The sequence below is a fragment of the Rhinatrema bivittatum genome, chromosome 4 (assembly GCF_901001135.1).
Source record: "Rhinatrema bivittatum chromosome 4, aRhiBiv1.1, whole genome shotgun sequence".
Lineage (NCBI taxonomy): Eukaryota > Metazoa > Chordata > Amphibia > Gymnophiona > Rhinatrematidae > Rhinatrema > Rhinatrema bivittatum.
Window position 1 is genome coordinate 436,986,147 of NC_042618.1, and position 13,747 is coordinate 436,999,893.

Here is a 13,747-nt window from a genome sequence, read left to right on the forward strand (position 1 = left end):
CCCTCTAGGCTTTGAGCCAGCCAATCATTCAAACCAAAATGGCGATTAGGGCATATTTAGTATGACAGCCAGCCGGACCCATTTTGGATTTAAGCAATCGGCATGGAGCTTAACATTCAGTTGCCCCTGGGAAACGTTAATTACAACTCTTGAGTTGAAGCTAACTTTCAAGAAAATAATGCAGCTTGCAATTTTTTTTTTTTTTTTTTTTTTTTTTTTTTTTTTGAGGCAAGCTGTGTTACTTTACATAAAATTATAGGAGATTCTTTGCATGTATAAGCAAAACCTATGCATATAAAGCAGCTCAATATTAACATACATACATTATTTTGGGTGAAATATTGTGAGATAAAAGCAAATTTGCTTACTGTAAAAGGTGTTTTCCACAGATAGCAGGATGAATTAGCCATGCTGTCTGGGACGTCCCACTGGGGCAGCAGAGGAGGCGGCTCTCAAAGATCACAGAGCTTTGTTCTGTGTGGTTGCATGTCCTTTCCCACATGGCGCCATGGTTTCTCCCCAGTCTATAACATAGCTCATCAAGCAAAGCTTTGAACTTATAGGCTTGTCCAGAGAGGTGGACAGGTCAGCATAGCTAATTCATCCTGCTATCTACAGAAAGTACCATTTACGGTAAGCAAACTTGCTTCCCCCCCACCCGCAGATAAGCAGGTTGAATTAGCTATGCTATTTGGAAGTCCCCAGCTGAAGGTTGTGAGTGCAGTCAGATGGGACGTAGAATAGTCCTGCCATCCTAGAATGCTACTGTGCGCCCAACCTACTATAGCAGAGCTTTCCAAAGTGTGTGTCGCGACACTTTACTGTCGCCTGAGGTGTGCCGGTGTGTCGCGCAAGCCCGGTGCACGTGACACACCGGCAAGTGGGAACCAATGCAGCCGCCGGTGGACCTCATCCCACTGGCGGCTGAGCAGTGAAGTTTCGCTGGGCTGTGTGCCGGAGACACACAGCATGAAGATCGGTGAGCCGTGGTGGAACTTACCGTATTTTTCGCTCCATAAGACGCACTTTTTTCCCCCAAAAGTGGGGGGAAAATGTATGTGCGTCTTATGGAGAGAATATAAAAAAAAAAAAAAAAAAAATCTAACAAACCCCCCCCCTGCTGACTCCCCCAAGACCTGCCAAACGTCCCTGGTGGTCCAGTGGGGGTCCGGGAACGATCTCCTGGGCTTCGGCCGTCGGCTGAAAGTAAACAAAATGGCGCCGACGGCCCTTTGCCCTCACTATGTCACTGAGACCGACCAATAGCAGCGGTCGGTCCTAGTGACATAGTGAGGGCAAAGGGCCGTCGGCGCCATTTTGATTACTGGCAGCCGACGGCCCACGCCCAGGAGATCGTTCCCGGACCCCCGCTGGACCACCAGGGACGTTTGGCAGGTCTTGGGGGGGGGGGGGGTCAGGAGGGTGGGGGGTTGCAGTAAATTAAGTCGGCAGGTCTTGGGGGGTTGTAGTAAATTAAGTCGGTAGGTCTTGGGGGGGGGGGGGGAGTCAGGAGGGTGGGGGGTTGTTAATTTAAAGGGTTGGGATGGGGTTTTTTTTTTGGGGGGGGGGGGGGGGGGTTCCCAGAGAAAGAAAAGTTTTCTGATCTGGGGAGTGGACCGAAATGGCCCTCCCCAGTCCCGAAAACAAAATGGGGAGAAAAAAAAAAAGCTATACACTCCCCTAATTTGCTCCATAAGACGCCCAGAAGCAGAGCCGGTTTAGCACAAATTTTTTTTTTTTTTTTATTTTCCCCCTCTGAATCCTAGGTGCGTCTTATGGTCAGGTGCGTCTTATGTTTGGGGGAATTTCAGTGGATGCACAGAGTTACAGAACTGGAGGTGCAGGATTTATATTGACATTCTGTCCCTTCCTATAAATTCCAGTCTTGAAACTGGCCAGCTTTTTAAAATTACGCAGAAGACCCTTTGGACTTTCTTATTAACACCAAATATTCAAAATCTGTGTTCATCCCATCAAGCTCATATATCTCATTAAAGAGGTAAATTGAATAACACAATAACTTTGTTTTATTATTGTTATTCATAAATTAGTACATTAACATTAAGCTTGGAATATTATATATTTTTAATATAAATGAGAGGTTTTCACAAGATAGGTTGTGTCGTGAAACATTTTATTATGTATATATTTAAGGAAACATACATAAATTGTCGAAATACATTTAGTTTGTTTAACCTTTAACCTCTGGTTTGCTAGTAAACTGAATTACTGTGTCCCGAAATTATGTTTGTCTAAAAAGTGTGTCACCAACATGAAAAGTTTGGAAAGCTCTGTACTATAGTCTCACTATCTCATTGCTGACTGTAGTACTGCCGAGCCCTGCACTGTATCCAATGAGGCTTGCTATCAAGACAATAATGAGATGTGAAAGTATGTAGTGATGACCACGTGGTGGCTTTACAAATGTCCAAAGGAACTTTGTAGAGATGAACCACTGAGGTTATCAAATTTGCGGATGATACAAAATTATTCATAGTGGTTAAATCACAAGTGGATTGTGATACATTACAGGAGGACCTTGCAAGACTGGGCATCCAAATGGCAGATGAAATTTAATGTGGACAAGTGCAAGGTGTTGCATATAGGGAAAAATAACCCTTGCTGTAGTTACACGATGTTAGGTTCCATATTAGGAACTACCACCCAGAAAAAAGATCTAGGCATCATAGTGGATAATACTTTAAAATCGTTGGCTGTGTGCTGCAGCAGACAAAAAAGCAAACAGAATGTTAGGAATTATTAGAAAGGGAATGGTTAATAAAATGGAAAATGTCATAATGCCTCTATATCGTTCCATGGTGAGATCACACCTTGAATTCTGTGTACAATTCTGGTCGCCGCATCTCAAAAGAGATATAGTTGCGATGGAGAAGGTACAGGGAAGGGCAACCAAAATGATAAAGGGGATGGAACAGCTTCCCTATGAGGAAAGGCTGAAGAGGTAAGTTGTTCAGCTTGGAGAAGAGACGGCTGAGGGGGGATATGATAGAGGTCTTTAAGATCATGAGAGGTTTTGAACGAGATGATATGAATCGATTATTTACACTTTCGAATAATAGAAGGACTAGGGGGCAATTCCATGAAGTTAGCAAGTAGCACATTTAAGACTAATCGGAGAAAATACTTTTTCACTCAACGCACAATAAAGCTCTGGAATTTATTGCCAGAGGATGTGGTTAGTGCAGTTAGTGTAGCTGGGTTCAAAAAAGGTTTGGATAAGTTCTTGGAGGAGAAGTCCATTAACGGCTATTAATCAGTTTACTTAGGGGTAGATTTTTAAAAACGGCGCGTTCGCGTACTTTTGTTGGCGCACCAGGCGCCAACAAAAGTACGCTGGATTTTATAAGATACGCGTGTATCTTATAAAATCCTGGATCGGCGCACGCAAGGCTGCCGATTTTGGGCAGCCAGTGCACGCCGAGCCGCGCAGCCTGCCTCTGTTCCCTCCGAGGCCGCTCCGAAATCGGAGCGGCCTCGGAGGGAACTCTCTTTCGCCCTCCCCCTCACCTTCCCCTCCCTTCCTCTACCTAACCCACCCCCCCCCGGCCCTATCTAAACCCCCCCCTACCTTTGTCCATGGATTTACGCTTCCCGGAGGGAGATGTAAATCCACGCGCACCAGCGGGCTGCTGGTGCGCCGAGACGCAACCCGGGGGCGGTTCCGGAGGGCGCGGCCACGCCCCCGGACCAAAACCACGCCCCCGGCCCGCCACATCCCACCCCCGGGCCCGCCCCCAAAATGCCGCGTCGATCGGCCCCGCCCACGACAAAAAACCCCGGGACTTATGCGAGTCCCGGGGCTCTGCGCGCGCCGGCAGGCCTATGGAAAATAGGCGCGCAAGGCCCTGCTCGCGTAAATCCGCCCAGATTTACGCGAGCAGGGATTTTAAAATCCGCCCCTTAGGGAATAGCCACTGCTATTAATTGCATCAGTAGCATGGATTCTTTTTAGTGTTGAAAATCTACCCCTAAGTCTATTCCATGCTACTTTTGCTGGTAATAGCAGTGGCTATTTTCTAAGTCAACTTAATTAATAGCAGGTAATGGACTTCTCCTCCAAGAACTTATCCAATCCTTTTTTAAACACAGCAATACTAACTGCACTAACCACATCCTCTGGCAACAAATTCCAGAGTTTAATTGTGCGTTGAGTGAAAAAGAACTTTCTCCGATTAGTTTTAAATGTGCCACATGCTAACTTCATGGAGTGCCCCCTAGTCTATTATTCAAAAGAGTAAATAACCAATTCACATTAACCGTTCTAGACCTCTCATGATTTTAAACACCTCTATCACATCCTCCCTCAGCCGTCTCTTCTCCAAGCTGCAGTGGGGTTGTATACAACGAGGCAAAATGGGGTTTCAGGGACTACTACAAGCACTCATACAGATACTGCAGGATGTAAAATTGATGTTGCATTTTTGCATTCAGCATACTTGCTTGGAATGCTCTCTTGCCAAAGTCATCCAAATACTTGTAGTCCTGACCTGGAGGGGTATTTGATTGAATGCGGGTCTGCTGGAGTGCTTCATGGCAGATTCAACCACCACTGAGGCGTATGGAAACTGGACCATGCTATAGTACAGCAACTACCTCATTCTGAACTTCAGGTCAGTTTTTCTTGAGGTTGCCTGACTGGAGAAGGGAGACTCCCATGTCTTTGCCATCACTGAATCCAAAACTGTGTGGGATGGCAAGGTAGTAGGTTCGGCTGGGACTTCAAAAATCTTCAGAATTCCCAGCACATCTGCTCATGGATCCAGAGCTTTCTTGGTCTTGATGTTGAAACAAACCCCCACTTTTCTATGAACTTGGAGTAGGAACGGTCTTCTGGCAGTGAGGACGTTCTGGCTGCTCAGATGGGATCCCCCATTGAGAAGAGACGACTGTGGGGGGATATGATAGAGGTGTTTAAAATCATGAGAGGTCTAGAATGGGTAGATGTGAATCTGTTATTTACTCTTTCGGATAGTAGAAAGACTAGGGGGCACTCCATGAAGTTAGCATGAGGCACATTTAAAACTAATCGGAGAAAGTTCTTTTTTACTCAACACACAATTAAACTCTGGAATTTGTTGCCAGAGGATGTGGTTAGTGCAGTTAATATAGCTGTGTTTAAAAAAGGATTGGATAAGTTCTTGGAGGAGAAGTCCATTACCTGCTATTAAGTTCACTTAGAGAATAGCCACTGCCATTAGCAATGGTTACATGGAATAGACTTAGTTTTTGGGTACTTGCCAGGTTCTTATGGCCTGGATTGGCCACTGAAACAGGATGCTGGGCTTGATGGACCCTTGGTCTGACCCAGTATGGCATTTTCTTATGTTCTTATTGAGGAAACTGGCAAGTTTGGAGGGGAGTCCTCTGGAGCAGTGTCTGGCTGCGGGAAAAACGGAAGACACAGGCTTCTAGGCTCTTGAACTGGGCTGCTCTCCCTGGGAGGCAGAGAGAGTGACCTTCCTGAGGCGAGGTTCCAGTGGAGGAGGGCTAGATGGACAGCCCCTCTGTTCCTCAAAAGAGGGGAAGAAGTGTGACAGAATATGGGAAATCTGAGACATGGCCTGCAACACCAGATCTCCCTGGCTAGGGGTAGGATTTTTTCCTCTCCGAACATGATCTGCTGGAAGCAGAGCAGCTAGCAAGATGTCACAGCCTGGACCCCTGGGGCAGTGTTCCGACAGTTCTGTCCTAGAAAACTCCTTGTGTCTTTTTTTGGAGAGGTTCTTGCAGTTGTAAGACAGACCTATTTCTTTTGGACACAAGACAAATCCGAATAAAACATTCGAGGAACTAGTAAACAGCTGCTCATAAATAGGCTCTACATCAGAGAAATCAAGTTCCATCATCTCCTCAGGCAGCTCCGATGCTCTCTGCGCCGTGGGCTTCAATGGTAATGGTTTATGTGTCGGTAACTGCGTCAAGATCCCCCCTTGTGTAGTGTCCAATGACGCGCGTCATTGTGTCGGGCCGTGATGCATCTTTGTGCGGATGTTTTGTCTACGATGCAAATACTGACTGTGCTTATTGTGCACGGTGCTTCAACCTCTGCGTTGCGTTGGTAGGCGGTGGCGCCTCTCGGGCACAGTGCTTCAATGCTGGCAATCCCTCAATGCTGGCTGCTGCAGACTTATGCACGGACTTTGACAGTGAGTCTCCTGACGCCATTTTCTGCAGGGAGGCATGGGTGCATGTAGGCACCGTGGGGGGCTGACCCACCTGGCCTTTTGGCTTTTTCCCGGCGATCCAAGTGCAGCCCTGGTGACAAGTGGGCCGACAGGCGCTCAGATGGTGGGGCACAGGACCCCGAACTCTCCTCCCTTAAACGGGCAATCTTCAGAGTATGCTGACACTGGGCCCGAGGCAACATCTGACCACAGTCCCTGCAGGAGGATTGGTTGTGCTCTGGGCCCAGGCAAAGGAAACAATAATTATGTTAGTCTGTGATGGACATAATCTTCCTGCACTGGCAGTACTTGAAGTCAGATGGTTTTGGAGCCATGCTATAGCACTGAAAAGCACTATTTGTAGATCAACAAAATTTTCGACCGAGGAGTGAAAAGCTCTGCATGGAACCTGCAACGTGGAAAAAAAATACAGACTGAGGAGAAGACATGGTGCTGCACAGGAAAGGACACGCAGCCACACAGAGCAAAGCTGTGATCTTTGAGAGCCTCAACTGCCCCAGAGGAACATCCCAGACAGCATGGCTAATTAAGCCTGTTTATCTGTAGGAAACTCCTAACACTGCTTAGTAAATATACCCCTTAGACTATAAGCCGTATGGGGAGAGGGAATGACCTACAGTACCTGAAAGTAATTCGCTTTGAAGTGGCTGACCAATTGCATAAGACAGAATATTTAATCAAGAATAAGGTATAAAAACATTTTTTAAATCATTAATTGAACTGGGTATGAAATAAAGAGCTAACCACTGCTAGCACAAACTCATGAAAAGTCAGACTGGATGCTGACTGTACAGAAATTTCATGAATGAAGCAACTAAAGACAGCAAATGTGATATGTGCATCAGTAGCTTCCAATTCCATTCCCTATTCGTTTCCCCAAGTGAATCCAACTATGTCTTAACTGCCACTTAGTCAATCCCCATCCCTTACTAACTGTCTCATCACCAATCACTCCCTCTTTCAGCTTCCAGATCTTCTGCACCCCTAACTTGATTACTCCTCTCATTCACTAGTTACTCCTTGCCACTGACTGTAGTGCATTCTCTTCCTCTGCTGCCTGACCAGTGGTGGTAAGAGGTATGGGTGAGAGAAAACGGGAGTGGAGATCACATGGGGTTGGGGGGCAGGGGGGGTGGGGAGTGCCTCCACACATCCTCAACTCAGTATTCAGTTCCTGCAATTCCATGGCAACAGCTAGATTATGAGACCCTTGCCACAATATTGCTGAACACCAGAAGCCCTGCTACATATGTTTTGTGATGCATACACTACATAAACAAAAAAAAGGTAACAATTACTGTTCAAAAATTCATTTTCTGTTTCTACGACATACATATTCAAAACTTGTATCTAAGTTGTAACTATTTATATTTCATATTTATAGACTGCTTTCCATGTACCAAATATATCTGTGCACAAAGTCAATAAATAATGAAGAAATACAGTTTTACAGACACATACCTAAAATAGGACCAGGGGTCACACCATATTTATGGAGTTGTTCCTTGAGTTCCTCATTACTGAGCTCAGGTATATTTGGATCATCTTTCTCCTCTGGTCTTGGTTTATCAGTTTTCTTTGTGGCTTTCTGTACAGAAGTAAGTTAATTTATAATGAGTATTTCTTATTGTACTTCATACATCCATGCTATAAATATTTTTGCTTCTCAGAGAAGTTAGACAAATTAACTGTCCCACGAAGGAAGACATCCATTCTTTATTTCATTTACATAAAGATAAGAGTGAGAGTCTGCTATCAAGAACAGATGGATTTTGCTGGACCCTCATATTATGAACAAGGTTTGAAAAGTATTTAGGACATTTAGGAACCACCCAAAAGTTTTTGGCACCCAGAGAACATTTTTTTTTTTAAACTTTCTTTACATTTTCCGTGTAGGCAGGAACACAGTATCCAGAACAGAAAGCTCACTGACAGGGCTGGCAAGAGAAGCAAGCAGAGGTACAGCCACTAGTATTTCTAATAAAAATCTTAATTAGGAAGGATAAAACTCTGTAGAAACTCTTTAGCTGTGCAATATCACAAGACACCAGATGGCTACATAAACACACCAAAACGTTGATTACAATATTCCCAACAATAACAATCTTGTGTTTCAAAAAACTTTTTTTTTTTAAACAAAAAAAAATCATACATGTACTGCAATGGCAGAACACCTCCTTCCAACACTATCCATAACCCCTAATGTCTTCCTCTAGTTTCACCTTGTCCTAGCCCCAATTGTAGCAGCCACAGCAGCAGCAGCAGCTCTTCTTGGCCCTGACCTGGTTTTATGTGGTTCATTTATCCAGATTGGTGCCAGGTGCTGAATGTCAGATGATCTGGCACCCAAGGAATTTCCAATCATGTCTATGGCTACTATTCTGTGAAATTAGGAGGTGTGCAGATCATATATGTAGGACTAAGTCTCTGTGGGCCAAGCCATATGAACCAGCCTGAATATCTATTAGGGCAGCATGAGAGAAAAGTATAAATTATTGCATACAATTCCAAAAGAAAGACATTCCCATTTCTGCATGTTTGTCTTCCTGATACAGTGGAAATATAAATGCAATAAGTGATTCCAAATGGGTTCTTGTTTCTGTAATTGGCATTTCTATTTTTCCTAATAGTCTGTCATTCATACCTTTTTTTTCTTTTTTTTTTTTTTAAAGTACATCTCCTTAGGTTATCGATCAACCTCAGTATGTCTCAACCTCTTTGGCTACTCTTGGGACCTTCTCATCTACTGCAAATATTGAATTGTTCTTCAAATGTTTTTGATAACCAAGAACTGAATTTACCCGATATCTGCAGCTGGGATAGAGGTTTAACTGACTGTCAAGGGGTTCAAGCTAGACATTGAACGAAAAGGGTAGAGCACAGGAAGGAAGAAGTTGGAAAATAAGCCAATGGAAAGGGAGAACAGTCAAAAATAGAAAATATACAAAACAAGCAGAAAAAAAATCAAAATAAGCATAATGAAACAAAAACAGAAAGAGCAAAAAAAAAAAGCAAGTTTGCTTACCGTAAACTGTGTTTTCCATAGATAGCAGGGAATTTAACCATGCATAGTGGGTGGCATCATCCATGACATCATGGAGGCGGAGCTATCTAAGCTCGAAGAGCTTTGAAGCGTGCATGATCACGACTTCCCGCTCTCCTCTAGCCTGCCTCAGTTGGTTTTCCAAGCTAATGCTGGTGTAGGTGTCGTAAGAAGTAACGGCTGTCCAGGGAGGCGGTAAGGAATGCTTGCTAAATTCCCTGCTATCTACGGAAAACACAGGTTATGGTAAGCAAACTTGCATTTTTCCGTCGATAAGCAGGGCATTTAGCCATGCATAGTGGGAGTCCCAAGCTTATAGGTGCAGATATGAAAATATCAGACATGAAGTAATGGTTAAAACAAACACACTGTTTAACAATTTTTTTTTTTTTTGCAGCCTAAAGAAAGTGGACAGCCATTATGATTTGGAAATAGGTTCTGCAGTTTTACAGACTAATGAGGAATCTGCTGCCGACTGCTGGTCTAAACAATAGTGGGAAGTAAATGTATGTATGGAAGACCAGGACGCTGCTTTGCAGATGTCTTGAATTGGCACCCCTTGGATATGCGCAATAGAAGCCGCAGTTGCTCTGATTTGCTGGACCTTAACTGGGCCCGCAAGAGGCGGCGCTTCTGTGGAATAACAGTACTGGATACAAGTTGTTAGCCAGTTAGAGTTTGCTTCGAAACTGGTTGACCTGAATTGTTTGGGTTGAAGGAAAAACAATTGCGATGAATGTCTGATTGTTTCAGTAGTATTCTTGTAATAAGCTAAGGCTCTTTTACAATCAAGGGTATGAAGTAGTTTGCGTCGATCGTTAGAATGTGGTTGCGGGCAAAAAACGGGTAAGGAGATTGTCTCATTCAAGTGAAAAGCCGAATAGAAGGATGAGTTCGCAAGACTACTTTATCATGGTGAAACTGAAGATATGGAAAATTAATTACAAGGGCTTGGAGTTCGCTTACTCTTCTCGCAGAAGTGACCGCAACCAGGAAAAGAACTTTCCATGTTAGAAAGTTGAGTGAAGAAGTTGACATGGGCTCAAATGGTGGATTCATCAATGCTTCCAGGACAACATTAATGTCCCAAGGCACTATTGGTTTTTTAATTGGCGGGTGAAGATATAATAAACCTGGATATCAAGGGATGAGAGGATATGGAACTATTTTTCCCAATGACGATAAGCTGCAATAGCACTGAGGTGCACACTTATGGATGTGACTGCTAGTCCTGAGAGGGATAAAGTATGTAAATAAGCCAGCAATGTTGCTGGTGGACAAGAAAAAGGATCGACCTTTTGGAGGGCGCACCATGCGGAGTATCGTCTCCATTTGAAAGCGTAGTTACGTCTGGTAGCTGGTTTTCTTGCTGCAACAAGAATGTGATTCCGGACGAGAGATCCAATGAATTCAGTAGTTGCCATTCAATCTCCATGCCGTCAAATGTAGGGAGGCTTGCATCAGGTGTATTAAGGTTCCTCCGCCTTGTGAAAGGAAGAGTGGGTCCTTTGGTAGTGGGGGATTCACAGACAGACGAATAAGATAGGCATACCATGGCTGTCTCGGCCACGCAGGCGCTATGAGGATTAAGTCTGCTGAGTCTGTTATACATTTTTGGATTGTGCACGAGATTAGTGGAATTGAAGGAAAAGCGTATAGGAGACCTTTGTCCCACGGAATCAGGAATGCATCCTACGACATTCTGTATCTGCAGGGACGGAGAGAGCAAAATGTTTTCACTTTCCGGTTTTCTTCGGATGCAAAGAAGTCTATGTCTGGAGGCCCCCAGGCCGCAAAGATTTTGTCTCCCTCTGATTGAGGGACCACTCGTGTGGGTGGAAAATCCTGCTGAGTTTGTCTGCTCTGGTATTTGCTAGTCCTGGTAGGTAGGATGCTTGAAGGAAGATGTTGTCTTCTGCCCACTCCCAAATTTGAACCGCTTCCTTGCAAAGAATCAAGGAACCGGATCAGCCTTGTTTGTTTATATAAAACATCGCTACCTGATTGTCGGTACGGATCAGAGATTTCCCTTGTAGCCATATTTGGAATGCCAGAAGGGAATTTTTTTTTATTGCCCTGAGTTCTAACAAATTTATTTGAAGGGTTGGTTCGGCTGCGAACCAAAATCCCTGAGTTTCCAGATGGAGGAGGTGCGCTCCCCACCTCGTTGTTGAAGCAGCCATAGTGAGAATCAATTGTTGAGGGAGGTGTTGGAATGGGCTTCCTTGTTCCAAGATAGATGGTTGAAGCCACCATCGGATATCTTTTTTCATGGAATTCGTAATTTGGTCCTTGTGTGACATCGGTTGAGTGAGTTGGTTCCATTGGGATTTTAGTCCCCAATGTAGGCCTCTGATGTGAAGTCGAGTATTCTGAAATACATGTATTGCTGCAGCCATGTGACCTAAGAGGACCATAACTTGTCGAGCTGGAACGTTTTTCTGATGTATCAGAGATTGAGCTAGAGATCGTAAGGTTTGACTTCTTTCTGGAGGAAGAAAAGCTCTGGAAAGTGGAGTCTGGATTATGGCTCCTATGAATTGAATGTTTTGAGTTGGATGGAGTTGAGATTTTTCGTAGTTTATTATCCAACCTAGTTCTTGTAGACAGAGGAGTGTGTTTTCTATGTGAGATTGTAGCAAGTGGGCATCGTGAGATACAATCAACCAGTCGTCTAGATAAAGAAATATGTTTATGCCCTGTTTGCGCAAGTGTGCCACAACAACAGCAAGACATTTTGTGAAGACTCTTGGAGCTGAGGAAAGACCAAAAGGGAAGCACTCTGTACTGCAAGTGCTGATTTCCTACCTGAAAACAGATGTATTGCCAACAATAGGGCCAATACAGTAAGGACGCGTAAGAAACAGTGCGGTAGTGCTGGGCGCCCACTCGTTTGCCGTGCGCATATTTTCGTTCACATACCGCTCGATTCAGTATTCAAATTAGACGCAAATCCAAGCGGCGCCAAAGCGCATCAATGAAGCGGTAGGCGCTCGCAATCCATTTTACTGTATAGAGCGGTATGCAGCACCTATACAGTATCCAGGGTGCGCTGGTACCTGTCCTTTGAAATGTCAAATGTCATTCCACCAGGTAAGTGAATGGTTCTTTTCTACAGACCCCGCTGCCTTGAGCGGCCGGCCGGACGTCCAATCCGCAACCTTGGACGTCCGGCCGGGCGCTCAAGGCAGCGGTGCCTCCAATCATGGACACCCGGATACAGGTGCCTACAGGCGGGAAGGTCCATGAACGGAAACCGCGACCTCGGACGTCCGAGGTCGCGGCTTCCGTTCATGGACCTTCCCGCCTGTAGGCACCGCTGCCTTGAGCACCCGGCCGGATGTCCAAGCCGTGACCTTGGACGTCTGGCCGGGCGCTCAAGGCAGCGGTGCCTCCGATCATGGACGCCGCGACCTTGGACGTCCATGGTCGCGGCTTGGACGTCCGGCCGCTCAAGGCAGCGGACGTCCAAGCCGCTGTAGGCAACTGTAGGCACTGCTGCCTTGAGCGCCCGGGACCTCTGATGTCCAAGCCGAGGGCTGGCGAGCGAATCCGCTAGTCTCTCTATATTATAAAAGTATTAGGGATGCTGGGTGATCATGTCAGCATGCTCACGCACCACTACACACACAGGCGGGCCTCGCATTTCAAGCATTTCTCAACCGCTGTCCGGTACGAAGCTGACTGAACACCACACTAACGTCAGGGACAGGGTAGGCAGTAAATATTCAGGTTAAAGACGCGGTAAATGAGCTGGTTAACAGGGCGATAATTTGGGCGCACGTTACTGTATTGGAGGGAATAGCTAATCCGATCATTAACATGTCATATACATGCGGTGAGCGGAAAGGGATACGCGTCCTTTTCGGCAAGCTGTAAGGACGTGTAAAAGCCGATACTGAATCACGGATACGCCTTACGCATCCAAAGCGGGTTAAAAACCGGGTAACCACGGCCACGCTTTACTGTATCAGCCCGAATGTTTGTGGATCGGGATGTGAGTGTATGCATACTTTAGATCGAGTGAGCACATCCAGTCGTTCTTCTGGAGAAAAGGCAGGATTGTCTTGACAGGTCATTTTGAATTTCTCTGTCTGTAGATATTTGTTGAGTGCTCGAAGATCCAAAATTTGGCAAAGGCCTCCTGATTTTTTGGGGATGAGGAAGTATTGGGAATAAAACCCCTTCTCCATTTGATTGGAAGGCACCGGCTGGATAGCCTTCTGTTGACGGAGGAGTGAAATTTCCTTCAGGAGCGATGGAATCTGAATCAATGGAGTGTTGGGGTGAATGAGATGAGGTAATGTTGGTTATGGAGTTGAAACGTAGGCGGTATCCCTGCTGTATAATGCTGAAGACCCATTGGTCCATGGTGATATGAGTCCACTGGGAATGGAACAAGGATAGTCTTCCTCCCACATATGCTGCCGTTGTGGCATTTGAACTTAAAAAAATTGTTTGGTTGGTTGGTTGAGTAGCCTGAGGTTTCAGTGGCCTC

At 45.3% G+C, this 13,747-nt stretch overlaps 1 protein-coding gene across 8 annotated transcripts in view; it reads right to left on the reverse strand.

Annotated features, from left to right (window-relative positions):
* Window positions 1-13,747, reverse strand: part of TMPO (thymopoietin) — a 195,562-nt gene that overhangs the window by 161,143 nt on the left and 20,672 nt on the right. For all 8 annotated transcript variants that reach the window (XR_003856674.1, XM_029601549.1, XM_029601550.1 and 5 more), the window contains exon 2: window positions 7,668-7,794. Coding sequence is in view for 7 of the 8 variants with exons in the window: in XM_029601549.1 (XP_029457409.1) it covers window positions 7,668-7,794 (127 nt within the window). In the remaining variant the exon portion in view is untranslated. The remainder of the gene's footprint in view (window positions 1-7,667; window positions 7,795-13,747) is intronic.